The sequence below is a fragment of the Choloepus didactylus genome (assembly GCF_015220235.1).
Source record: "Choloepus didactylus isolate mChoDid1 chromosome 11 unlocalized genomic scaffold, mChoDid1.pri SUPER_11_unloc2, whole genome shotgun sequence".
Taxonomy (NCBI): Eukaryota; Metazoa; Chordata; class Mammalia; order Pilosa; family Megalonychidae; genus Choloepus; species Choloepus didactylus.
In genome coordinates, this window is record NW_023637579.1 from 1,769,829 (window position 1) to 1,797,768 (window position 27,940).

Genomic DNA, 27,940 nt, shown 5'->3' on the forward strand with positions numbered 1-27,940 from the left:
TGATAGTCACCTGGCTTTTTAATATATATTTTAATTTCTGTGTTTCACTTGTGGAAGAATATTTCAGATTCCCCTTGGGAGACATTTAACATCCTTGAAACACCATGATGGTTGGTGGGTGCTCTAGGAGTGTGCAACAGGAGCCAGGTAAAGATTCCTTCATGTTTCTAGGGCCCACTACTCACATATCCATTCTCAGCCAGCCATCAAACTGGTTCATGTTTCTTAACATAAAGTTTTCTCACATTTCAATTTGTTCCTTAAAGGTAGAGGAAGGCAAGTTACTCAGCCTGTTGTCTCCCAGGGTGCCAAAACCATACCAGGATTACTGAACTGAAGAATTCTTATACCTCCACCTTGCCATGGGGTGCTTTTTTGGTGATCATGTTCATACCAACCTTTTGGGTAAGAGACATTTGTGGTAGGTTCTGAGTCCTACCTGAGAGATGCCAACCAATTCCATATATATGTTGGATTTGCCCACAAAACACCAACTTAACCAGGCAGATGGAACACTGCTTAATCACATAGAGAAGAGACAAAGCAAGATCAGCTTCACTAGTGAACATCACTTCCAATGGCCAGCAGGTCCCCTCTGAAGCCCTAGGGAGGTATTCTACATGCATACCTCTTCTGTTTTCGGTAGGTAAGGGACCTCACTCCTACACTGCTGGTAACATATATAGCAATGGGGATGGCCAGGTGCCATAAAATGCACTACATAACCAAGGATTGTACAGTGAATGTTTGTTTATGCTCTGAGCAAAGAGGAAGGAATAAGCCAGTAGGCAATCCTCTTTCAACATTTTCAATGTGAGAATGGGAAGTTCCAAGGAAGAGCTTTCATTTATGAAAACAGGAGAGTGGAGTGGCCCATATGCATAGAAAGGGTGAGTTTGCCTCAGAGGTCAAGGATGGGCCATCCACCTTGATGCTCAGGAAAGGTGTTGCCACCTCAGGCCTCAAAGAGGGTAAAGCACATTCCCAGGGAACTGGGGAGACCCTGGCTGCCACCCACTGTTCTGAAGTGGTTGTGTGTGTGCCCCAGACATGGAAGAGAATCTTGGTGCTGCCCAAATGTTTGAGGAGTGTGGGGCCCAGCAGGTGGTCTCCCCAATGTGTGGCTATTTTGGAGCACTCACCCCAGTGTTTGGAGAGGAAAGGGCTGCCACAAAGGCCCTTGGGAAGGGTTAGACTCCCACTCCCTCAAGCCCCAAGGATGCAACATCATTCTGCAAATCACTCTCAGACTTTGAAATCTAATGGAGTTTTCCCTGCAGGTTTTAGGAACTCTTTTGGTCCCTTAGTCCCTGCTTTCCTTTCTGTTTCTCCTTATGGCAATGGGAATGTTTATGCTATTACTGTCCCTCCTTTGTATATAGGAAGCAGATAACTTGTTTCAAGTTTCACAGGTACAGAGCCTGAGGAAAATTGTGCTTTTGGACAGAACATGCCTGTAACTGATTTTGATGGGGTTTTGTACTTAAGTATTGTTACTAAATTTTTTTGTGATATTGCAATGGGAGGAAGGTATTTGTATATGGAAAGATCGTGTCATTTTGGGGTCCAGGGGTGGAATGTGCCAGTTTGAATGTATCATGTCCCCAAAACACCATTATCTTTGATGTAATCTTGTCCGGGCAGATGTATCAGTGTTGATTAGATCATAATTCTTTGAGTGTTTCCATGGAGATGTGACCCACCCAACTGTGGATGATGACTCTAATTGGATAGTTTCCATAGAGTTGTGGCCCTGCCCATTCAGCATGGGCCTTGATTCCTTTACTTAGAGCACTATATAAGCTCAGACACAAGGAGAAAGGTTGCTACAGACAAGAGGGACACCTTGAATAATACATGGAGCTGAGAGAGCAGCTGAAGTTTACAAAGACATTTTGGCAGCCATTCTAATTGGTGTGAGATTGTATCTCACTGTTGTCTTAATATGCATCTCTCTAATATCTAGTGAAGTTGAATATTTTTTCATGTGTGTATTGACAATTTTTATTTCCTCTTCATAGAACTATCTTTTCATATTTCTTGCCCATTTTATATATGAGCTGTCTGCATCTATATTCATTAGGGAGATTGGCCTGTAAATTTCCTTTCTTGTGGCATCTTTACTTGGTTTTGGTGTTACAGTCATGTTTGCTTGATGAAATGCATTAAGTACTGTTCCATTTTCTTCAATTTTTTCAAAGACTTTAAGCAAGATCAGTATCAGTTCATTTTGGAATGTTTGGTAGAAGTCCCCTGTGAAGCCATCTGGCCTTGGTCATTTGTTCATGGGAAGCTTTTGGATGACTGATTGGATTTCTTTGCTTGTGATTAGTTGATTGAGATCTTCTGTTTCTTCTGATCAGTCAAGGTTGTTCATGTCTTTCCAGGAAATTGTCCACTTCCTCTAATTTTTCTAGTTTGTTGGCATATAGTTATTCATAGTATCCTCTTATAATTCTTCAGACTTCTTCAGTATCTGCAGTAATGTCACCTTTCACATTCATTATTTTATTTATATGAGTCTTCTCTTTTGATTTCGTCAGTCTAGCAAGGAGCTTGTCAATCTTGTTGATCTTCTCAAAGAACCAACTTTTGGTGTTATTTGGTCTCTCTATTGCTTTTTTTCTCTATGTCATTTATTTCCACTATAATCTTTGTTATTTCTTTTCTTCTACTTGGTTTAGGATTAGTTTGCTCTTCATTTTCTAGCTTCTTCAGTTGTCCCATTAGTTATTTGATTTTAGCTCTTTCTTCCTTTTCTATGTATGCATTTAAAACTATAAATTTTTCCCTCTATACTGCCTCCATTGCATCACATAGGTTTTGATATGTTGTGTTGTCATTTTCATTCATCTCTATATATTTAGCAATTTTTCTAGCTATTTCTTCTTTAACCCATAGATTGTTTAGGAGCGTGTTGTTTAACCTCCAGATATTTGTGAATTTTGTCTCTGATGGTTATTGACTTCTGATTATATTCCATTTTGGTCAAAGAATGTGCTTTGAACAATTTCAATTCTTTAAAAAATTTTAAGGGTTGTTTTATGACCCAGAATATGTCTATCCTAGAAAAATTTCTGTGAGCCCTAGAGAAGAAGGTGTATCCTAGTGATTTGGGATGTAATGCTCTATATATATCAGTTAAGTCAAATTCATTTATCACAATTTTTATGTTTTAAATTTCCTTATTCATCCTCTGATCTAGCTATAGACAGTGATGTATTGAAGTCTCCCATAATTATTGTGGAAAAATCTATTGCTTCCTTCAGTTTTGCCATCGTCTCATGTACTTTGGTGCACCTTGCTTGGATGCATAGACATTTATGATTATTTCCTCTTGGTGAATTTTCCCTTTTATTAGCATATAGTGACCTTCATAGTCTCTTATAACATCCATACATTTAAACTCTATTATATCTGAGATTAATATTGCTACTCCTCCTTTATTTTGTCTGTAGTTGGCAAGGAATAATTTTCTCCATCCTTTCACTTTGAATTTCTTTGTGTCTCTGGGTATGAGTTTCTTGTGAGCAACATATTGATGGTCAATATTTTTAAATCCATTCTGCCAATGTATATCTTTTATTGTGGAGTTTAATCCATTCACATTCAATATTATTACTGTGACTGCACTTCTTGAATCAGCCATCATATCATTGGTTTTAATTTGTCTGCTATATTTCCCCCTCTTTCTCTTTATTTCCTTTAATGTACCCTTAATAATACACTGTAGTTCTGAGCCCTTCTCCAGATCTCTCTCTCATTTCTTTTTCTCCCTGCCAGTAGGCCTCCCTTTACTATTTCTTGCAGGGAAGGTCTGTTAGCACATCCTTTCAGCATTTGCTTGTCTGTGAAGATTTTATGCTCAACCTCAAATTTCAAGGAAAGCTTCACTGGATAAAGAATTCTTGGTTGGCAATTTTACTCTTTCAAATTTTAAATATCATACCACTGCTGCCTTGCCTCCATGGTAACCACTGAGCAGTCACTAATTAGTCTTATGTGGTTTTCCTTGTATGTGGTATATGGCTTCTCTCTTGCTGCTTTCAGAACTTGCTCCTTCTCATCAGCATTTGACAATCTGATCAGAATGTTTTGGACTGGGCTTGTTTGGATTTATTCTCTTGGAGTTTATAGGGCATCTATGATTTGCATATTTCTGGCATTTAGAAGGATTGGAAAGTTTTCCCAAACATTGGCATTTAGAAGGGTTGGGAAGTTTTCCCAAACAATGTCTTTGAATACTCCTCCTAGACCTTTACACTTCTCTTCCCCTTGTGGAATTATATTTGTGCACTTCATTTTTCCAGCATATCCCTGAGATCCATGTCACATTTTTCAATTTTTTCTCCATTCATTGTTTTCTACTTTCACTCTCCTTAACACTTTTTTTGATTTTGCTTATTCTTTCCTCTAATTCATCTAATCTGCTGCTATTTCTTCCAAGAATCTTTTTTAATTTGATCAACAATTATTTATTTCCATAAGCTCTTCTATTTTTTCTTTACTCTGGTAAATTACTCATTGTGCTCTTCTAAGTTCTTCTTGATGTCCTTTATATCCTGAGCCATGATATTGGTGTTTGTGATTATTTGTTTGATTAATTGCTCCAAGTTCTGTGTCTCCTTTGGTTTTTTAATTTGGGCATTTGTGTTATCTGTATCTTCTAGTTTCTTCATAGGCTTTAAAATTTTCTGTTTTTGACCTCTTGGCATTTGCTTTTCTTGATAAGCTTCTTTTAGGAAATTCAGGCTTATTTAAACAATTATCTATAATTTGACAGAGCTAAAGCTTGGTGGGGTGCACTTTCCCTGACCTACAGTAGATGACAATCTTGTTTCACCTCTTACCTTCAAGCCAGTTCTCCATAACTTCTTCTTTGCAGTTAGTGGGGGTCCAAACCCTTTGGAAGTCCAATCAGTGCACCAGTTTTCTGTGTGCTGTTGGGATCTCCAGCCCTGAGTTTAGGGGGTGTGCCCTGTGCAATTAGGCAGGGAAGATGGATTTAAGACCCAGTACTCCAAGCCATTCCTGGGGCTGTGGCTGGAATATTCTGGTGCTGTAGCCTGTGCTTAACCCTTCAGATCAGATTCCCTGCATTCCTTCTCTGCTGTGGGCCCTGTTCCTGGGATAGGCATAGGGCTCTTGGCATTTCTATGTGCCACCCCTGGCTCTAGGCTGTGCACTCCATGGGCCACCAACACTAGATATTGAGTTGTGTGCCCAAGGCATGGAAGGCACAATCCACCGTGTTCAACTGCAGCTCTAGCTGCTGGCTTCCAAGACACTTGCCAGGATTTTAAACTAACCCACCTCCAAACACTGTCTCTCCCTTTCTCTCCACCATGTCATGGCTTGGCTGCCATTTCCCCAGAAGCCTCAGACACTCATGTTTCCAAAGGCAGTCTCATTTTCTGCAAGTGCAGAGTTACTGAGTATGGAGAACTTGCCCAGCCAGGGGAACCCTGGAACCAGTATACTGGAGCACTTACTGTATTTTATCTAGTGTTTCTCATGGAGGAGAATTTTTCTCTGTCTCTCTTAATCCACCATCTTGGATCCCCTCTCAAACAATATTTTAAACAGAAAATCAGAAGCAAAGTTAGGAAATAACTTTAGACAAATGAAAATGAAATTACAACTTACTCAATTTATGGGATGCAGTGAAGGTTATGCTGAGAGAGAAATTTATATGTCTGTATGCTTGCATTAAAAAAGAAACTCTTCACCTGAAGTGAGTCCTAACCTAAAAACTGGAGAAAAGATAAAAAAGGGAAATGTAAACCCAAACTGAGATGGAAAGAAGTAACAAACATTAGAGCATAGGTAAATGAAACAATACCAAAACAATGGGAAGAATCAGCATAAGCAAAACATGGTTCTTTGAAAAAATAAAAAGAGTTGACAAGCCTTTAGCTAGACAGAGAAAGAAAAAAGATAAAGGTTAAAAATTGCAAAAATCTAAAATGAAAAGACAGACATTAACATCAACTGTTCTGAAGTGAGGAGTGTAAGAGAACCAAAGAAAAATTTACACCAGTAAATTAGATAACCTAGATGAAAGGGTAAATTCACAAGCACAAAAACTACTTACAGTGACTCAAGAAGCAATAGAAGGATTCAACAAATCTGTTACTACTAAAAGATTGAATCAGTCATCAAAAACCTCCCAATGCAGAAATGCCCAGAAACAGGTGGATTCACCAAGGAATTCTGTGAAACATTCCAAGAATTAACTCCAACTCTGCTCAAAATCTTCCAAAAATTTGAAGAGTTCAGAGCATTCTGTAATTCATTCTGCAAGGCCATCCCCCTCATACCAAAGCCAGATAGGTATGAAGAAGACAGGATAAAAAATAAAAGTATATTTCCTTATTAATATATAAGCACAATATCTCATGAATATGTATGCAAAAATTCCCAAGAAAATGCTTGCAAATCAAATCCAGCAGCAATTAAAAGAATTATACACCCTGATCAAATGGGATTCATCCCTGTTAAAGCAGAGTTGAATCAACATAAGCAAATTAATTAATGTAGTAGACTACATTAACAGAATAAGGGAAAAAACATGACCATCACATTTCATAAAGAAAAAGTGTTTAACAAAATCCAGCTCACCTTCATGATAAAAATACTTAGAACACTGGGAATAGAAAGAAACTTCCTTAACATGATAAAGGTTAAATAAGAAAAGCCCACAGCTAACACTCTCAGTATTTGTTTGTCTGTGAAAAATTTAAGCTCTCCCTCAAATTTGAAGGAGAGTTTTGCTGGATAAAGTATTCTTGATTGGAAATTTTTCTCACTCAGAATTTTAAATACGTCATGCCACTGCCTTCTTGCATCCTTGGTGGCCATTGAGTAGTCACAACTTAGTCTTCTGTTGTTTCCTTTGTATGTGGTGAATTGCTTTTCTCTTGCTGCTTTCAGAACTTGCTCCTTTTCTTCAGTATTTGAGAGTCTGATCAGAATACATCTCAGAGTGGGTTTATTTGGATTTATTCTATTTGGAGTTTGCTGGGCATTTATGCTTTGTGTATTTATATTGTGTAGAAGGTTTGGGAAGTTTTCCCCAACAATTTCTTTGAATTCTCTTTCTAGACCTTTACCCTTCTCTTCCCCTTCTGGGACACCAATGAGTCTTAAGTTTGGACGTTTTATTTTATCTATCATATCCCTGAGATCCATTTTTATTTTTTATTTTTTATTTTTTTCACCATTCTTTCTTTTGCTCTTTCATTTTCTGTTTTATGGACTTCTAGGACACTGAGATGTTTAGATTCCTCTAGTCTTGTATTCTGAATATCCAGAGTCTTTTTAATTTGGCCAACAGTTTGTTTTATTTCCATAAGATCTTCTATTTTTTATTTACTCTTGCAGTGTCTTCTTTATGCTCTTCTAGGGTCTTCTTTATGTTGCTTACATCCTGGGCCATGGTCTTCTTCATGTCCTTTAAATTCTTTGCCATGTTTTCATTCCTCAACTGTAGTTCTTTGATTAATTTTGTGAGGTACAGTGTTTCTTCTGACATCTTGATTTGTGTGTTTGGAGTTGGATTCTCCATATCATCTGGTTTTATCATATGCATTAAGATTTTCTGTTGTTTTTGGCCTCTTGACATTTGCTTTGCTTGATAGGGTTCTTTCAAGTTGAAAAAGAAAACCTATCTAAGCTTTCAGAAACACAGTTTGGTGGCGTACACTTTCGCTAACTAACCAGCAGATGGCATCTGTGAGTCACCTATACCCCTCAAGTCATTTCTCCACCTTGTCCCTGCAGTGTGTGGGGAAATGATTCTTGTGGTGTTCAGTTGGAGAACTCAGCTTGGGTGTGTTGCTGGAGCCATCCACCCTGAATGTGGGGTGTGTGTACAGGTGGCCAGGGAGGAAGGACAGTTTTAATATTCAAATCTCCCAGGTTCCCAGAGATTCAAGGCTGCCACAAGAGTCTAAGCCTTCATTGCATTTCAGCCTCAGACCCTCTCTCACTGTCCCACAAACCACCAGACTTGGCATAGTGTCCCTGGGTTCTCCAAGTGGGTCCCACCCAGCCATGATCCTCCAGGATCTCAGCTGAGGGAATGCCATGCTGCATCACCAGTGCATGCCATCCCTCAAGGGAAGCACCAGGCCACTGGTTGTGCCAGAGCGCTTCCAGCCTGATGCAAAAATGGCCAAATATGGCATCTCCACACCCCCCTCCTTGCACAGTTCCTCCTTCCCAGCTCCAGGACAACTGGTGGGGCTCTGGGCTGTGGGCATGGCCCCATGCAGGAGTTTATCCAGCCCTCCCAGGAGCGAGCTGCTAGCTGCGGGGTTTCTTTTGGCTCCCCACTCTTTCATTCCCCTGAACCCAAGGGTATCTGCAGCAGGCTATCTCCAGGCCAGACACTGAGAGGCTGGCCCAGCTCCCTCTTGCTGTGTTTTACTGCCTGGTTCCCACTATTGCTGCTGCAGCCACTCGGGGTTTTTTCTCTCTCTTTTTTTTTAAAGAGCCTGTACGTCTGCAAATGCCAAACCCTGGCTCCCCCACAATGCCACACAGCTGTGGGCCTTCCAGCCAGCTCACTCACTCATTTTGGAATGCAGACTCCTGGTTTCACCAAGTATACAGCCCCTTTGGAACTAGAAGATCTCGTCCAGCTGGCACATCGCTGTAACTGGTATTCTGGATCACCCTCTGGTTTTTATCTAGTGTTTTTCATGGAGGTGTATTTTCACCCTGTCTCAGCTAGCCACGATCTTAGTTTTTCTCCTCTGGTTGTTTTTTCTGTGATACATATTTTTACAAAATTTCACTATCAGCCTATTTTTTTGCCTTGTGTTTTAAGTGAGTTTCTTGTAGACAGAATATAGATGGGCCTTGTTTTCAACCCTTTCTGCCAGTCTGTGTCTTTTTATTGGAGAATTTAATCCATTGATATTTACTGTCATTACTGAAAGCACAATAATTTCTTCTATCATTTTGTCTTTGTGAGTTTATATGTCATATCTAATTTTTTTCTCTCTTCTTTTACCCTTCCTGATAGTGTTAATTTCTAAACTCTTTCCAAATCTTTCTCCTGTCTTTTTCTATCAGCCTTTATCACTCCCTTTAGTATTTCTTGAAGCACAGGTCTCTTATTCACAAACTCTCTCAGTGTCTGTCTGTCTGAAAATATTTGATCTCTCCATTTTTTTGAGAGACAGTTTTGCCAAGTATAGAAATCTTGGTTGGCAGTTTTTCTCTTTGCGTATCTTAAATATATCATTACACTGCCTTCTCACCTCCATGGTTTCTGCAGAGAAATTTGTACATACTTTTATTCAGCTTGACTTATATGTGATGGCTTGCTTTTCTCTTGCTGCTTCCAGAATTCTCTTTGTCTTTGATATTGTACAGTTTGATCAGTAAGGGTCTTGGAGTAAGTCTATTGGGATCTATTATGTTGGGGTATGCTGTACACCTTCAATCTGTAATTTTAAGTCTTTCATAAGCTTTGGGAAATTTTCAGTGATTATTTCTTCTATTATTTCTGCACCTTTTCCCTTCTCTTATCCTTCTGGGACACCATGTATATTCATGTGTTTCATGTTGTCATTCAGTTACTGTGGGGAACCAAGTCTTTCATGTTACCTAGACCATGTTCAGGGTGGCAGCCTGGAATACTGGGCCACAGGCCTGCATGGAATGCTATGCAGGCACACCTTGTAAAGATATGTGTCTTGTGACTATGATGACAATGTTTACCATTGCCCTAAACCTAGATTGTTCCTTCTGATATGCAACAGGATGTAAACACGGGTATCTGGTGGGCTCTGCATGCCTTAGGACACTTAGCATATACTCTCTTATCTTCTGAAACAAACAAGTAGCTGGAGCACAGGTGCATTAACATCCACTTAGCATGAGATGCAGTGGGTCCCCTGATCCCTTAATTCTTAACTTTGTGTCTGCATCTCATTCCTGTGCCACCCTGTCAGCAACAAGTGGCACCCAATGTGGGGCTCAAAGAACTGGACCTGGTCCCTGACAGAAGAATTGCTTGAACGACTGAGATATAATGGTTCTGGAACTCAGGTGGAGGTAACAGCTGTCTTTTGTATGCATTACTTGTAGAACAACCCTGAGCATTATAAGCAGGGTAATGGGTAATGTTGAAGGACACAATAAATATGTGCCCTATATTTCCCTCTTGTGGCAGCTGCTGCGGGCCAGTGGTGTCAAGGTGAGAAAATCACAAATCTTGGAATTGCTGCAGGTTATTGAAAAATATTGCTCTTGGTTCCCTACCCTTGGCTCCCTTGAATTGCATGACTGGGAGTGGGTAGGTAAGGAATTGAAACAAAAACATATGCAAGGAGTTAATTTACCTATTACTATTTGGTCTACATGGTCTTTAATTAAGTCTGTTCTTGAGCCTTTAAAAACTGATGATAATGAGGAAGAAGATGAGTCTGATGACAATACTAGTCCCAATCCTCTTTCTGATGATGATAAGGGTGAAAAAGATCCAGTAAAATCTGCTCAAGTTTTTTATTCTTGTCAATGCCCAAAACCTCCTTCTGCACCTTGCTGGGAGGAATGGCACCTGCCTCCTCTGCTGCCTCTTCCTGTGCATAGCTGTACCCCAGTAGTTACACCTGCCCACCTCTCTGGCATACAGCAGGGTCTGGCAGAAGCGAGACAGCATGGAGATCTGGAGGATATGTGCTGTCCTGTTGCTTTCCCCATTACAGTTCATGAAGAGATGCCCCCTGGCCAAGATGCTAATTATCCTCATGGAACTTATAGTTTCTCCCATGAGCATGTTCCATTTGTGAGTCTTAAAGAATTGAAGAAATCTGTTCAAAGTTATGGGGTTCACTCCCCCTTTACATTTGGTATTCTTCAAGGTTTAGCAGAGGGCTCTCATCTAATTCCTATTGATTAGACCACATTGGCTTGTACAGTTCTTAGCTCTGGGGAATATTTACAGTTTCGAACTTGGTGGGCAGAGCATGCAGAACAACAAGCCTCTCATAATTGGCATAATAATGTAAACATAAATCTTGATCAATTACTGGGACAAGGAGCCTATTCCACCATTGAAAATCAATCCATCTATAATGACCAGACAATTGAGCAAATTCACCATTGCTGTTTGAGAGCTTGGGAAAGAATTGAGGCAAAACGTAAAGCTGCCCAATCCCTTCAAAAGGTTTTGCAAGGGCCAAAAGATTCCTATCCAGATTTTATTGCTCAGGTTCAAGAGGCCATAAAATTACAGATTAATAATCGGGAGGCTGCTGACACTATTTTGCAGCTATTAGCTTATGAAAATGCTAATAAGGATTGCCAGCAAGCCATTGCCCCATTTAAAGGTAAAACTGATCTTACTGGCTACAATTGTTTATGCCAAGATATTGGAACTGAAGACTATAAAGCAGAAATGATGGCTCAAGCCATGGCTAATTTGAGAGTTGGCTCTTGGTTCCCAGGAAAATGCTTTTCCTGTGGAAAAATTGGTCATACCAGAAAAGAATGCAGTTGCTCTAAAAATAAATCTTCACAGAAGCAGCCTGGTATGTGCCTTAAATGCCAAAAAGGTTGACATTGGGCTAACCAGTGCTGATCTGCTTTACATAAGGGTGGCACCTCCCTTTCAGAAAATGGCAATTGGGGCGGGCTTCTAGTTCCTCACAGAAAGGGAGCACTCCCAATCCAACATCAAAATCTGCATGCTGTCCCTCCACCAACTCCAAGCCCTCTGTCTTGGAGCTTTCCCCAGCTACAGCAGGAAGCACAGCAGTAGACTTTGCTGCCAATGCTGAGGTATGTCTTCTCCACAATAATCCTCTTGTTAAGGTCCTCACTGGCTATTATGGCCCCTTACCTAAACGGATGGTGGGTCTTTTGCTTGGATGCAGTTCTCTCAATCTTAAGGGTGTTCATGTACACACTGGAGTCATTGACTCTGACTATACTGGGGAAATTCAGGTGGTCATGTCTTCTTCTATTCTATGGACTGCCCATAAAGGAGAAAGAATTGCTCAACTCCTATTATTACCTTATGTACCTGTTGGTTCCTTCTCTAAAAACAAGGAAAATGGAAGTTTTGGTAGCACAGGCAAGGCAGGAATTTTTCTCACAGAGGCTCTGCAGGAGCTGCGCCGTATGTGTACTCTTACAATTCATGGGCATAGCTTTACTGGGCTTCTAGATATGGGTGCAGATGTCTCTATTATTAGTCAACAACATTGGCCCTGACATTGGCCATTGCAACAGGCATGAATTACTGTTGTGGGCCTAGGCTCCCCTCAAGGACTTATGCAAAGTGTTCATATTTTGCCTTGCCTTGGCCCTGAGGGACAGAAGACCACTCTACAACCTTATGTGGCTGCTCTGCCTCTGAATCTTTGGGGCAGACACCTACTTGAACAATGGGGTGCTACTGTACATATCCCTCCTCGTAGTGGAGTGTACAGTATTCAAAGCCACAACATGATGGCAAATATGGGGTATGTCCCTCGCTGTGGGCTTGGCGTATGTTTGCAAGGTACCCCTTCAACCATACAAGTCACACCAAAATGTGATCAATTTGGTTTAGGATATAAACCTTTTTAATGGCAGCCACTGTTCATTTGCCTCCCCAACCTGTCCCATTAGTATGGAAGACAACAAAACCAGTATGGGTAGATCAGTGGCCACTTACAAAAGAAAAATTAGAAGCTTTACATGAATTGGTTCAGCAGCAATTGTCCTTGCAGCATATTGAAGAGTCTTTTAGTCCTTGGAATTCTCCTGTGTTCCCAATAAAGAAAAAATCAGGAAAATGGAGAATGTTAACTGACCTATGAGGTGTTAATGCTGTCATTCAGCCCCTGGGACCTTTACAACCTGGGCTCCCCAATCCTAGCATGATTTCTGAAAACTGGGCTTTAGTGGTCATCAATATTAAAGACTGCTTCTTTTCCATCCCTTTAGCTGATCAAGACAAGGAAAAATTTGCTTGTACTATTTTGTCCCTTAACAATAAAATCCCTTCTAAATGCTATCAGTGGAAGGTTTTACCACAAGGTACGCTAAATAGTCCTACAATATGTCAATATTATGTCAACCATGACTTACAGCCTATTTACATTTTCCTAAAGCTTATATAATCCATTATATGGATGATATTTTGTACTCTACACCTCAGGAGACTGAAGTAGAATCTTTGTTCTATGCTGTTCAGAAGGCTTTACAGGCTGTGGGTTTGCATATTGCGACTGATAAAGTGCAATGCACTTTGCCTGTGCAGTATTTGGGTTCTAGTATCAATAGACTTACAATTCAACCCCAAAAGGTGCAACTCCACAGAGATGCTGTCACTACCTTAAATGATTTACAAAAATTACTAGGAGATATTAATTGGCTTTGCCCCAAAATAGGTATAGCTAACTATGAGCTTTCCAACCTGTTTTCTCTCCTTTGTGGGGATTCTAAATTAAATAGCCCTAGATTTTTAACTTCAGCTGCAGAAAAGAAACTGCAACCAGTGGAAGCTAAAATTCAACAAGCTCTAGTGTCCCATGTTGATCCTACACAAACTTTGTCTCTACTTATCTTTTCCACTCCCAAATCCCCCACAGGTTTGCTTTTGCAAAATGATAAGCTTGTAGAATGGTTATTCTTACCCAATTCTTCTGTAAAATCCATTTCCCCTTATCTAGATCTCTTAGCTACTTAGTTGCTTAAGCCAAAAAAAAAGGCAAAACAACTCAATAGTTTTGACCTTTGATTGTGCTCCCTGTAACTGCTAAAGAACTCTCAGTTATTTTGCAACAACATCTAACTTGGCAAATTGCTCTAGCTGATTATGTTGGCCAGTTGAATAATCATTACCCAAAAAAAGACCTTTTCCAGTTCATTCAATGTACACAATGGATACTACCTAAGTATACATCTAGTGAGCCTTTAATCAATGCTCCCATTGTTTTTACTGATGGGTCATCTAAAGGTCGAGCTGCCTATACTTGTCCTAAGTCCAAAGTTTTAGAACTGCCTCATTTCTCTGTCCAGCAAGCTGAACTGGCTGCTGTAATAGCCATCTTAACAGATTTTCCTGAGGCTGTTAATATTTTATCTGATTCTGCCTATGTTGTTCATGTAGCTAGTAAAATTGAAACAGCATCCATTAAGCAACAGTTGCCTCCTTGTTTATTTAACCTTTTTCTTGAGCTACAATCAGCTATTCATGCTCATGCAGCAACTTTTCATGTTACCCATATTTATTGCCATACCAACCTCACAGGCCCTTTAGCAGCTGGCAATGCTGCTGCAGATAAAATTTTACTGCCTGTTATTTTAGAAGCTTCTCATTTCCACTCACTTACTCATCTTAATGTGCAAGGACTCATGAATCAATTTCCCCTTCCTAGAACACAAGCTAAAGATATTGTTTCTTCTTGTCCTAATTGTCAACTCCTTACTGCTCCACCTTTGCAGGACCCTGGTGTTAACCCTTGTGGTCTAGCCCCCAATGATTTCTGGCAAATGGATGTTACTCATATTCCTTCCTTTGGCTGCTTAGCCACTGTTCATGTCAGCATTGACATGTACACTGGCTTTCTTTGGGCCACAGCACAAACTAGTGAAACATTTCAACATGTTCATACACACCTTTTTGCCCATTTTGCCTCTATGGGCTTGCCCCATGCTTTAAAAAACAATAATGGGGGGCGGGGCAAGATGGCAGACTGGTGAGCTGTATGTTTTAGTTACTCCTCCAGGAAAGTAGGTAGAAAGCCAGGAACTGCGTGGACTGGACACCACAGAGCAATCTGACTTTGGGCATACTTCATACAACACTCATGAAAACGTGGAACTGCTGAGATCAGCGAAATCTGTAAGTTTTCGCGGCCAGGGAACCCGCGCCCCTCCCTGCCAGGCTCAGTCCCGGGGGAGGAGGGGCTGTCAGCTCCGGGAAGGAGAAGGGAGAACTGCAGTGGCAGCCCTTATCGGAAACTCATTCGACTGATTCAAACTCCAACCATAGATAGACTGAGACCAGACACCAGAGAATCTGAGAGCAGTCAGCCCAGCAGAGAGGAGACAGGCATAGAAAAAAACCAACACGAAAAACTCCAAAATAAAAGCGGAGGATTTTTGGAGTTCTGGTGAACATAGAAAGGGGAAGGGCCCTGAGGCGCATATGCAAATCCTGAAGAAAACCTGATCTCTCTGCCTGTGGACCTTTCCTTAATGGCCCTGGTTGCTTTGTCTCTTAGCATTTCAATAACCCATTAGATCTCTGAGGAGGGCCCGTTATTTTTTTTTGTTTGTTTGTTTGTTTGTTTGTTTTTAATCCTTTTTTCTTTTTCTAAAACAATTACTCTAAGAAGCCCAATACAGAAAGCTTCAAAGACTTGCTATTTGGGCAGGTCAAGTCAAGAGCAGAACTCGGAGAGCTCTGAGACAAAACGCAATAATCCAGTGGCTGAGAAAATTCACGAAACACCACAACTTCCCAAGAAAAGGGGGGTGTCCACTCACAGCCATCATCCTGGTGGACAGGAAACACTCCTGCCCATCGCCAGCCCCATAGCCCAGAGCTGCCCCAGACAACCCAGTGTGACGTAAGTGCTTCAAATAACAGGCACACACCACAAAACTGGGCGTGGACATTAGCCTTCCCTGCAACCTCAGCTGATTGTCCCAGAGTTGGGAAGGTAGAGCAGTGTGAATTAACAAAGCCCCATTCAGCCACCATTTCAGCAGACTGGGAGCCTCCCTACACAGCCCAGCAGCCCAGAACTGCCCTGGGGGGACGGCACTCACCTGTGACATAGCACAGTCATCCCTCAACAGAGGACCCGAGGTGCACGGCCTGGAAGAGGGGCCCACTTGCAAGTCTCAGGAGCCATACGCCAATACCAAGGACTTGTGGGTCAGTGGCAGAGACAAACTGTGGCAGGACTGAACTGAAGGATTAGACTATTGCCGCAGCTTTAAAACTCTACGATCACCAGGGAGATTTGATTGTTAGAGCCACCCCCCCTCCCTGACTGCCCAGAAACACGCCCCATATACAGGGCAGGCAACACCAACTACACACGCAAGCTTGGTACACCAATTGGACCCCACAAGACTCACTCCCCCACTCACCAAAAAGGCTAAGCAGGGGAGAACTGGCTTGTGGAGAACAGGTGGCTCGTGGACGCCACCTGCTGGTTAGTTAGAGAAAGTGTACTCCACGAAGCTGTAGATCTGATAAATTAGAGATAAGGACTTCAATTGGTCTACAAATCCTAAAAGAACCCTATCAAGTTCAGCAAATGCCACGAGGCCAAAAACAACAGAAAATTATAAAGCATATGAAAAAACCAGACGATATGGATAACCCAAGCCCAAGCACCCAAATCAAAAGACCAGAAGAGACACAGCACCTAGAGCAGCTACTCAAAGAACTAAAGATGAACAATGAGACCATAGTACGGGATATGAAGGAAATCAAGAAGACCCTAGAAGAGCATAAAGAAGACATTGCAAGACTAAATAAAAAAATGGATGATCTTATGGAAATTAAAGAAACTGTTGACCAAATTAAAAAGATTCTGGACACTCATAGTACAAGACTGGAGGAAGTTGAACAACGTATCAGTGACCTGGAAGATGACAGAATGGAAAATGAAAGCATAAAAGAAAGAATGGGGAAAAAAATTGAAAAACTCGAAATGGACCTCAGGGATATGATAGATAATATGAAACGTCCGAATATAAGACTCATTGGTGTCCCAGAAGGGGAAGAAAAGGGTAAAGGTCTAGGAAGAGTATTCAAAGAAATTGTTGGGGAAAACTTCCCAAATCTTCTAAACGACATAAATACACAAATCATAAATGCTCAGCGAACTCCAAATAGAATAAATCCAAATAAACCCACTCCAAGACATATACTGATCACACTATCAAACACAGAAGAGAAGGAGCAAGTTCTGAAAGCAGCAAGAGAAAAGCAATTCACCACATACAAAGGAAACAGCATAAGACTAAGTAGTGACTACTCAGCAGCCACCATGGAGGCGAGAAGGCAGTGGCACGATATATTTAAAATTCTGAGTGAGAAAAATTTCCAGCCAAGAATACTTTATCCAGCAAAGCTCTCCTTCAAATTTGAGGGAGAGCTTAAATTTTTCACAGACAAACAAATGCTGAGAGAATTTGCTAACAAGAGACCTGCCCTACTGGAGATACTCAAGGGAGCCCTACAGACAGAGAAACAAAGAAAGGACAGAGAGACTTGGAGAAAGGTTCAGTACTAAAGAGATTCGGTATGGGTACAATAAAGGATATTAATAGACAGAGGGGAAAAATATGACAAACATAAACCAAAGGATAAGATGGCTGATTCAAGAAATGCCTTCACGGTTATAACGTTGAATGTAAATGGATTAAACTCCCCAATTAAAAGATATAGATTCGCAGAATGGATCAAAAAAAATGAACCATCAATATGTTGCATACAAGAGACTCATCTTAGACACAGGGACACAAAGAAACTGAAAGTGAAAGGATGGAAAAAAATATTTCATGCAAGCTACAGCCAAAAGAAAGCAGGTGTAGCAATATTAATCTCAGATAAAATAGACTTCAAATGCAGGGATGTTTTGAGAGACAAAGAAGGCCACTATGTACTAATAAAAGGGGCAATTCAGCAAGAAGAAATAACAATCATAAATGTCTATGCACCCAACCAAGGTGCCACAAAATACATGAGAGAAACACTGGCAAAACTAAAGGAAGCAATTGATGTTTCCACAATAATTGTGGGAGACTTCAACACATCACTCTCTCCTATAGATAGATCAACCAGACAGAAGACCAATAAGGAAATTGAAAACCTAAACAATCTGATAAATGAATTAGATTTAACAGACATATACAGGACATTACATCCCAAATCACCAGGATACACATACTTTTCTAGTGCTCATGGAACTTTCTCCAGAATAAATCATATGCTGGGACATAAAACAAGCCTCAATAAATTTAAAAAGATTGAAATTATTCAAAGCACATTCTCTGACCACAATGGAATACAATTAGAAGTCAATAACCATCAGAGACTTAGAAAATTCACAAATACCTGGAGGTTAAACAACACACTCCTAAACAATCAGTGGGTTAAAGAAGAAATAGCAAGAGAAATTGCTAAATATATAGAGACGAACGAAAATGAGAACACAACATACCAAAACCTATGGGATGCAGCAAAAGCAGTGCTAAGGGGGAAATTTATAACACTAAACGCATATATTAAAAAGGAAGAAAGAGCCAAAATCAAAGAACTAATGGATCAACTGAAGAAGCTAGAAAATGAACAGCAAACCAATCCTAAACCAAGTAGAAGAAAAGAAATAACAAGGATTAAAGCAGAAATAAATGACATAGAAAACAAAAAAACAATAGAGAGGATAAATATCACCAAAAGTTGGTTCTTTGAGAAGATCAACAAGATTGAAAAGCCCCTAGCTAGACTGACAAAATCAAAAAGAGAGAAGACCCATATAAACAAAATAATGAATGAAAAAGGTGACATAACTGCAGATCCTGAAGAAATTAAAAAAAGTATAAGAGGATACTATGAACAACTGTATGGCAACAAACTGGATAATGTAGAGGAAATGGACAATTTCCTGGAAACATATGAAAAACCCAGACTGACCAGAGAAGAAATAGAAGACCTCAACCAACCCATCACAAGCAAAGAGATCCAATCAGTCATCAAAAATCTTCCCACAAATAAATGCCCAGGGCCAGATGGCTTCACAGGGGAATTCTACCAAACTTTCCAGAAAGAACTGACACCAATGTTACTCAAACTCTTTCAAAACATTGAAGAAAATGGAACACTACCTAACTCATTTTATGAAGCTAACATCAATCTAATACCAAAACCAGGCAAAGATGTTACAAAAAAGGAAAACTACCGGCCAATCTCCCTAATGAATATAGATGCAAAAATCCTCAACAAAATACTTGCAAATCGAATCCAAAGACACATTAAAAAAATCATACACCATGACCAAGTGGGGTTTATTCCAGGCATGCAAGGATGGTTCAACATAAGAAAATCCATCAATGTATTACAACACATTAACAAGTCAAAAGGGAAAAATCAATTGATCATCTCAATAGATGCTGAAAAAGCATTTGACAAAATCCAACATCCGTTTTTGATAAAAACACTTCAAAATGTAGGAATTGAAGGAAACTTCCTCAACATGATAAAGAGCATGTATGAAAAACCCACAGCCAGCATAGTACTCAATGGTGAGAGACTGAAAGCCTTCCCTCTAAGATCAGGAACAAGACAAGGATGCCCGCTGTCACCACTGTTATTCAACATTCTGCTGGAAGTGCTAGCCAGGGCAATCCGGCAAGACAAAGAAATAAAAGGCATCCAAATTGGAAAAGAAGAAGTAAAACTGTCATTGTTTGCAGATGATATGATCTTATATCTAGAAAACCCTGAGAAATTGACGATACAGCTACTAGAGCTAATAAACAAATTTAGCAAAGTAGCGGGATACAAGGTTAATGCACATAAGTCAGTAATGTTTCTATATGCTAGAAATGAACAAACTGAAGAGACACTCAAGAAAAAGATACCGTTTTCAATAGCAACTAAAAAAATCAAGTACCTAGGAATAAACTTAACCAAAGATGTAAAAGACCTATACAAAGAAAACTCCATAACTCTACTAAAAGAAATAGAAGGGGACCTTAAAAGATGGAAAAATATTCCATGTTCATGGATAGGAAGACTAAATGTCATTAAGATGTCAATTCTACCCAAACTCATCTACAGATTCAATGCAATCCCAATCAAAATTCCAACAACCTACTTTGCAGACTTGGAAAAGGTAGTTATCAAATTTATTTGGAAAGGGAAGATGCCTCGAATTGCTAAAGACACTCTAAAAAAGAACAACGAAGTGGGAGGACTTACACTCCCTGACTTTGAAGCTTATTATAAAGCCACAGTTGCCAAAACAGCATGGTACTGCCACAAAGATAGACATATAGATCAATGGAATCGAATTGAGAATTCGGAGACAGACCCTCAGATCTATGGCCGACTGATCTTTGATAAGGCCCCCAAAGTCACTGAACTGAGTCATAATGGTCTTTTCAACAAATGGGGCTGGGAGAGTTGGATATCCATATCCAAAATAATGAAAGAGGACCCCTACCTCACCCCCTACACAAAAATTAACTCAAAATGGACCAAAGATCTCAATATAAAAGAAAGTACCATAAAACTCCTAGAAGATAATGTAGGAAAACATCTTCAAGACCTTGTATTAGGTGGCCACTTCCTAGACTTTGCACCCAAAGCACAAGCAACAAAAGAGAAAATAGATAAATGGGAACTCCTCAAGCTTAGAAGTTTCTGCACCTCAAAGGAATTTCTCAAAAAGGTAAAGAGGCAGCCAACTCAATGGGAAAAAATTTTTGGAAACCATGTATCTGACAAAAGACTGATATCTTGCATATATAAAGAAATCCTACAACTCAATGACAATAGTACAGTCGGCCCAATTATAAAATGGGCAAAAGATATGAAAAGACAGTTCTCTGAAGAGGAAATACAAATGGCCAAGAAACACATGAAAAAATGTTCAGCCTCACTAGCTATTAGAGAGATGCAAATTAAGACCACAATGAGATACCATCTAACACCGGTTAGAATGGCTGCCTTTCAACAAACAGGAAACTACAAATTCTGGAGGGGATGTGGAGAAATTGGAACTCTTATTCACTGTTGGTGGGACTGTATAATGGTTCAGCCACTCTGGAAGTCAGTCTGGCAGTTCCTTAGAAAACTAGATATAGAGTTACCATTCGATCCAGCGATTGCACTTCTCGGTATATACCCGGAAGATCGGAAAGCAGTGACACGAACAGATATCTGCACGCCAATGTTCATAGCAGCATTATTCACAATTGCCAAGAGATGGAAACAACCCAAATGTCCTTCAAGAGATGAGTGGATAAATAAAATGTGGTATATACACACGATGGAATACTACGCGGCAGTAAGAAGGAACGATCTCGTGAAACATATGACAACATGGATAAACCTTGAGGACATAATGCTAAGCGAAATAAGCCAGGCACAAAAAGAGAAATATTATATGCTACCACTAATGTGAACTTTGAAAAATGTAAAACAAATGGCTTATAATGTAGAATGTAGGGGAACTAGCAATAGAGAGCAATTAAGGAAGGGGGAGCAATAACCCAAAAAGAACAGATAAGCTATTTAACGTTCTGGGGATGCCCAGGAATGACTATGGTCTGTTAATTTCTGATGGATATAGTAGGAGCAAGTTCACAGAAATGCTGCTATATTAGGTAACTTTCTTGGGGTAAAGTAGGAACATGTCGGAAGTTAAGGAGTTATCTTAGGTTAGTTGTCTTTTTCTTACTCCCTTGTTATGGTCTCTTTGAAATGTTCTTTTATTGTATGTTTGTTTTCTTTTTAACTTTTTTTTCATACAGTTGATTTAAAAAAGAAGGGAAAGTTAAAAAAAAAAAAAAAACAAGGAAAAAAAAAAGATGCAGTGCCCCCTTGAGGAGCCTGTGGAGAATGCAGGGGTATTCGCCTACCCCACCTCCATGGTTGCTAACATGACCACAGACATAGGGGACTGGTGGTTTGATGGGTTGAGCCCTCTACCACAGGTTTTACCCTTGGGAAGACGGTTGCTGCAAAGGAGAAGCTAGGCCTCCCTATGGTTGTGCCTAAGAGCCTCCTCCCGAATGCCTCTTTGTTGCTCATATGTGGCCCTGTCTCTCTAGCTAAGCCAACTTGAAAGGTGAAATCACTGCCCTCCCCACTACGTGGGATCAGACACCCAGGGGAGTGAATCTCTCTGGCAACGTGGAATATGACTCCCGGGGAGGAATGTAGACCTGGCATCGTGGGACGGAGAACATCTTCTTGACCAAAAGGGGGATGTGAAAGGAAATGAAATAAGCTTCAGTGGCAGAGAGAATCCAAAAGGAGCTGAGAGGTCACTCTGGTGGGCACTCTTACGCACACTTTAGATAACCCTTTTTAGGTTCTAAAGAATTGGGGTAGCTGGTGGTGGATACCTGAAACTATCAAACTACAACCCAGAACCCATGAATCTCGAAGACAGGTGTATAAAAATGTAGCTTATGAGGGGTGACAAGGGGATTGGGAAAGACATAAGGACCACACTCCACTTCGTCTAGTTTATGGATGGATGAGTAGAAAAATAGGGGAAGGAAACAAACAGACAAAGGTCCCCAGTGTTCTTTTTTACTTCAATTGCTCTTTTTCACTCTAATTATTATTCTTGTTATTCTTGTGTGTGTGCTAATGAAGGTGTCAGGGATTGATTTAGGTGATGAATGTACAACTATGTAATGGTACTGTGAACAATCGTAAGTACGATTTGTTTTGTATGACTGCGTGGTATATGAATATATCTCAATAAAATGAAGATTAAAAAAAAAATAGGGGATATGGAACAAAACCTGAATGAATATAGAAAGTTGCAGAAAGTTGGTAGAAAGGGAAATTTATTTCTGTGATCACGGTTGAAAAAATGGTAAAAACTAAATATAAAATAAAGCAAAATGCCTGGTAGTGTTATCCTTTAGCTATTTTAGCCCAGGCAGTACTTGTGCTAAATAGTAAAACTCATTAACCTGGCCATAGCACCACTTGATAATAGGTTTGTTATCAATCTGTACCAATGTATTATTACTATGTTGTTTATTGTATTGTTGTGAATTATAAATGTAAAGTCTGTCCTATCGTCAAGGCAAACTGTTGTGCGGGGGTGGATTGTGGCAACCCATGGCCTGAGCAAAACAGACCTGGAGATCTTTGGTGCACAGCAGTCTGCATGACTTAGGCAGCTAAATGTTTATCCTATTGTCTTTCTAAGCCAGTAAAGAGAAAAAGGGTAAATTGACCTTAAAATGTAACTTTATGGGAAGCAGGCAGGAAGTGAGGGGCTCCTAGTCTCTCAAAAAGAGCAAAATGTAATTGTTCAAGTGTTATTCTAGTCCTTCCTGCACCACCCCCTAGGTCAAAATGACCTATTCCTGCATCTGTGCTCCCCCCACCCTTAGGATGGTCTTTGTCTTAAACCCTTATAAAAGGCTTTCTGCCCTTTTTGCATCACTTGGTCATCTTCCCTGCGAAAGCAATGTCTGCCTGGCCTAAGAGAGCTGTCATGATCTCTCCATGACTTTTCACCCTGTAAGTAAGCCCTGAATAAAAGTTCATGTATTGGGAAAAAAAAAAAAAAAAACCAATAATGGCCCAGCCTATACATCTGCAAAATTTGCTACTTTTACTACAACTTGGAGCATTTGTCATACCACTGGTGTTCCTTATAATCCCTAAGGACAAGCTATTGTTGAGCATGCCCATCACGCTTTGAAAACTATGTTAACAAAACAAAAGGGGAAGATGATGGAACTCCCCATGAATGATTATCAAAAGCTTTATTTGCTTTAAATTTTCTAAATTTTTGTGAAAAACTGGGTGGCACTGCTGCAGAACATTTTCCAGCTGAAAAAACACTGAAACATTATTTCCATAAAGCACCTCCTATATGGTGAAAGGACATGCTAAGTAATGAATTGACAATGGAGAATTGCTAATATGGGGATGAGGTTATTCTTGTGATTCCCCAAGTGATGGACGAGCACCACTTTGGATACTGGCCCGATGACTGAAGCTGTACCATGGACCCAGCAAAGAAAAGAAAATTTCTGTGGGACATCGAGCTGCCAGTGATGCAGTTCCAGGGTCTGACACTGAAGACAACAGTGATCGGGCCAACACCCCAAACTAGGGAAGCCTGACATCCAACTTGGGGTCAGATTAAAAAGCTGTGTCAGGATGCAGAAAAACAAGTGCAGCAAACCATGCTGCCAGTAACAGGTCCTAACCTGACTGCAGCAATGTTGGCTCTTATTGCTGTTGCTGTGAGTATATCTCCAGCATGTGCTCATTCAGGAAATTACACTTATTGGGCTTACATTCCTAACCCTCCATTGCTGCAACCAATAGAGTGGGATCATCCCTCACCTACTGTGTATTTTAGCAATGGTTCTTGGTTGCCTCCTCCAATAGACAAGCAACTTCCTCAGTTTCCTGAGGATGAGGGAAAACATTATTCACAACCATTGGCTTTTTCACACTTGACCTTATGTATGGGACAAGCTGATTGGTGCTTAAAGTTAACTTGGCAGGCATGGTTATCAATCATACCTAAACATGACAATATTTCAAAATCCTCTTTATTTTTAGTATCTGGATATAGTTTTGCTTGCAATGAAAATATTACTATTACTGACCATGCCCCGCAATGGCCTATTTGCCACATCCCATGGTATTGGTTGCCAGAAATGCAGAGGGTACATTGGAGTGATTGTTGAGCAACTAGTGGAGTGTTGGTGCAGAATGGTTCCTTTGGAATTGTAACTGACTGGTCCCCTAAGGGGTATGCAGTTCAGAATTGCACCAATGCAAATTGCTCAAATCATAAAAAATTAAGATGGAGAGTGCATAGCCACAACCATTCCACACTTAATAATTCTCTATATGCTCAGGCTAAATATCCTATTATTTGGCATGGTGTTGACTGGTCTCCACCTAGACATACTTTAAATCATTCTTATGTTCAAGATACACTTTGGAGGCTTCCTATTAGTTTACATAATATTTCCTGATGGAATGGAAATTATACAGAGAAGACTAATTATGCTTTAAATTTCACAAAAATAGATACTTTTGGAATACAAACCTGTGTCAGAGACCCCTATGTGTTCTGGGTAGGAAACTTGACTATTAACACTACTACTAAAGAAATTACTTGTCTAGCCAGTTGGAGTTGCTCATTATATACTTGTTTAAATAACACCATAAATTCTAGCAACATCACTGTTGTAGTTCTTGGACAACAAAAGGGTCTATGGCTCCCTGTTTCACAGCATAGACCTTGGGATTCATCACCTGATATGCATATGTTACTGCAAATTTTAGAAAAGATATATAAAAGAACAAAAAGATTTCTTGGATTATTAATAGCTTTTATTATAGATATAATAGCCTTCACCACAACTGGTGCTGTTGCAGGAACAGCCTTACATCAATCCATTGAGACCACCGGATTTGTCCAAAAATGGCACAAGAATGCAAGCAAGGCTTGGGGCGAGCAATTACAAATTGACAAGGAAGTTAATGCTCACCTTGTAGACCTAGAAAATGCTGTTCTCCTAGGAGAAGAGGTTGAGAATGTATGGTATCAATTTAAGTTAAAATGTGACTGGAATATGTCCATGTTTTGTGTGACCCCCCCATGAATATAATCACACACTTTTTAATTGGAGTGAAGTTAAAAAACATTTACTTGGACACTATAATAATCTTACATTGGATTTTCTAAAACTACAGGAAACAGTAAATGATATACAAAGTGCTAACTTAGATTCTCTTACTGAAACTGAAACTATGCAAGGCATCACTAAAGGCCTTGAATGATTAAATCCCCTTATATGGGTTAAATCTCTTGGTGGTTGGTTTTTAGGTAGTATTCTCCTGATCTTAATAATTTTGCTTTGTCTTTGTTTAGTCCTCAGATGCATGAGAAAAACCCTCTCAGACCTAAAGCAGAAAGAAGCTGCTTGGTCCATCCTATCTGCATTGAAGAAACAAAAATGGGGACATGTGGGGAACCAAGTCTTTCATGTTACCTACACCATGTCCAGGGTGGTGGCCTGGAATGCTGGGCTGCAGGCCTGCATGGAATGCTATGCAGGCACACCTTGTAAAGATATGTCTCTTGTGACTATGATGACAATGTTTACCATTGTCCTAAACCTAGATTGTTCCTTCTGATATGCAACAGGATGTAAAGATAGATATCTGGTGTGCTCTGCAAGCCTTAGGACACTTAGCATATACTCTCTTATCTTCTGAAACAAATAAATAGCTGGAGCACAGGTACATTAGCATCCACTTAACATGAGATGCAGTGGGTCCCCTGCTCCCTTAATTCTTAACTTTGTGTCTGTGTCTCATTCCTGCACCGCCCTGTCAGCAACAAGTTACCTAAGACCCTGTTCATAGTTTTTCCATTCTTTTCCCTATCTTTTCCTTTATGTGTAGGTTTTTAGATGTTTTGTGTTCTAGTTCACTTATCCTTTCTTCTGTCACTTCAAAGCTGGTGTTGTAAGTGTCCATTGTGTTTTTCATATCTTCTATTGAGCCTTTCATTCCCATAAGTTCTGCCATTTGCTTTTTCATACCTTCAAGTTCCTCCTTATGTTCAACCAATGTCTTCTTTATACCTTTCATCTCTTTTTCCATAACTTCCTTCAGATCATTGGATTGATTCTTGACTTGATTTTGACTTGATTTTGATCTGTTTGGTTATTAATTAGTTGTTTCTATTCCTGTATCTCAGTCAACATGTTAGTTTGTTCCTTTGGCTGGTCCATATTTTTGTGTTTCTTAGTATGGCTTGTTATCTTAAGATGTCTATGCATCTTGTTTTCTTGATAAATTTATTCTGGAGCTCATTTTCTTTTACCTAGGGTTTTCTTGTTAGTTGAGTTTGTTCTCTATCTGTTCCTTGGCATTCAGTTCAACTTCTTCTGGACCCCTACAGTAACTTTCATTTAGTTGGTCAGTGTTTTTCACCTCTTGTTTTTTGGTTCCTGCTCTACCTCTGTGTAACTTTTGTGAGAAATCTCCTCCAATATTATCAACCCCAGTTAGATGTTCCCAGTCCAGACAGGCCTTAGTCTCATGAGGAGGGTATGGAATTTCCCTTAGAATAAGAATCTACAGTTTGTCAGACCCTCCTGTGAGGCTCCTAGACTCTGTGCTTATCCTCTTCAGCAGGTGGTGCTTGTCAAGCAGAAGCTCCCCACCAGTGTAAAGAGGTGTCACAAGTGTCTTCAATTCTCCACAGACTGTATCCATGTCAGGGGCATCACTGACTCAAGTTGGTTTCTATTTTACAGTCCCTCAGCAGTGAGTTATTTGAAGGAGAGCTGGCCACCTGAGCTGGGCCCCCTCCCCTCTTTATTTGGAGAAGTTATTCCCTTAAGGGAATTGTCTCTACCGCTAGACTCATTGCTTTGTCTCTCAGAGGTATCTTTGCTCTGCTCTTGCCTTGGTCCAGTGGCCAATTGCAAATCTTTGAGGCTTTCTGTAATATGCTACTTAGAATAGTTATTTCAAAAAGAGAAAGAAAAAGGAAAAAAGAAAAAAGGGAAGTCTTTCTGAGCCCCTGAGTTTTCTCAGTCCAAGTATAGACAAAAGTTAAGCCTTCTGAGAACTTTAATTCTGCCCTTGGGGGTGGGCACAGGTTGACAGAGGAGCTCAGATGGGCTATTTAAATGCCAAAAGGTAAGGAGTGGGAAAGCAGGAAAAGAGGAAACAAGAAACCAGAGAAAGTGGCTTTTCAGAGAAGTGCCAAGTTTGCAGATTTAACCCCCAACTCCAAAAGTCTTTGTTTGGTTTGGTTTGGTTTGTTTGGTTTTGTTTTTGTTTGTTTCATTTTGCTGTTTTCAAAAGCCCTGGCTCCTCTCTGCCAGGCTGATTGCTCCCAGATTCTCTAGTGTTTGGTCTCAGTTTATCTGTTATTGGGGCTTTTATTCAGCATTCAATTGTTAATCAATTCCATAACAGGGGCTCGGTTGAGCCTCCCAGTTTCCCAGCACAAACTGATTCCTCCTCCCTCAGGATACCAGCTACAAGAGAGTCTGCTGTGCCTAGCAGGGAGGGGCTAGGGAAACAGGTTTCACCTTGATCTCAGCTGCTCCAGCCTTTCCAGACTGTAATAGGATGCATGACAGATCACAGATTTCCCCAAAGTGGCTTTTCCTCACAGGTCCTGGCTATCTACCACCTGCCCCAGAGGAGTAACTAAAA

The 27,940-nt window shown here is 40.2% G+C and overlaps 2 protein-coding genes across 3 annotated transcripts in view; both read left to right on the top strand.

The window, feature by feature from the left end:
* The window catches only part of LOC119524581 (calcium signal-modulating cyclophilin ligand-like), a 174,467-nt gene that overhangs the window by 12,903 nt on the left and 133,624 nt on the right, over positions 1–27,940 (top strand). The gene's annotated exons all lie outside the window — the stretch shown is intronic.
* LOC119524514 (endogenous retrovirus group K member 18 Env polyprotein-like) lies at positions 9,982–26,348 on the top strand. The gene is given in 4 exon segments (XM_037823206.1): positions 9,982–10,068; positions 10,187–10,210; positions 10,722–10,801; positions 24,444–26,348. Coding segments are annotated over 4 exon segments (1,110 nt in total). The 3' UTR covers positions 25,363–26,348.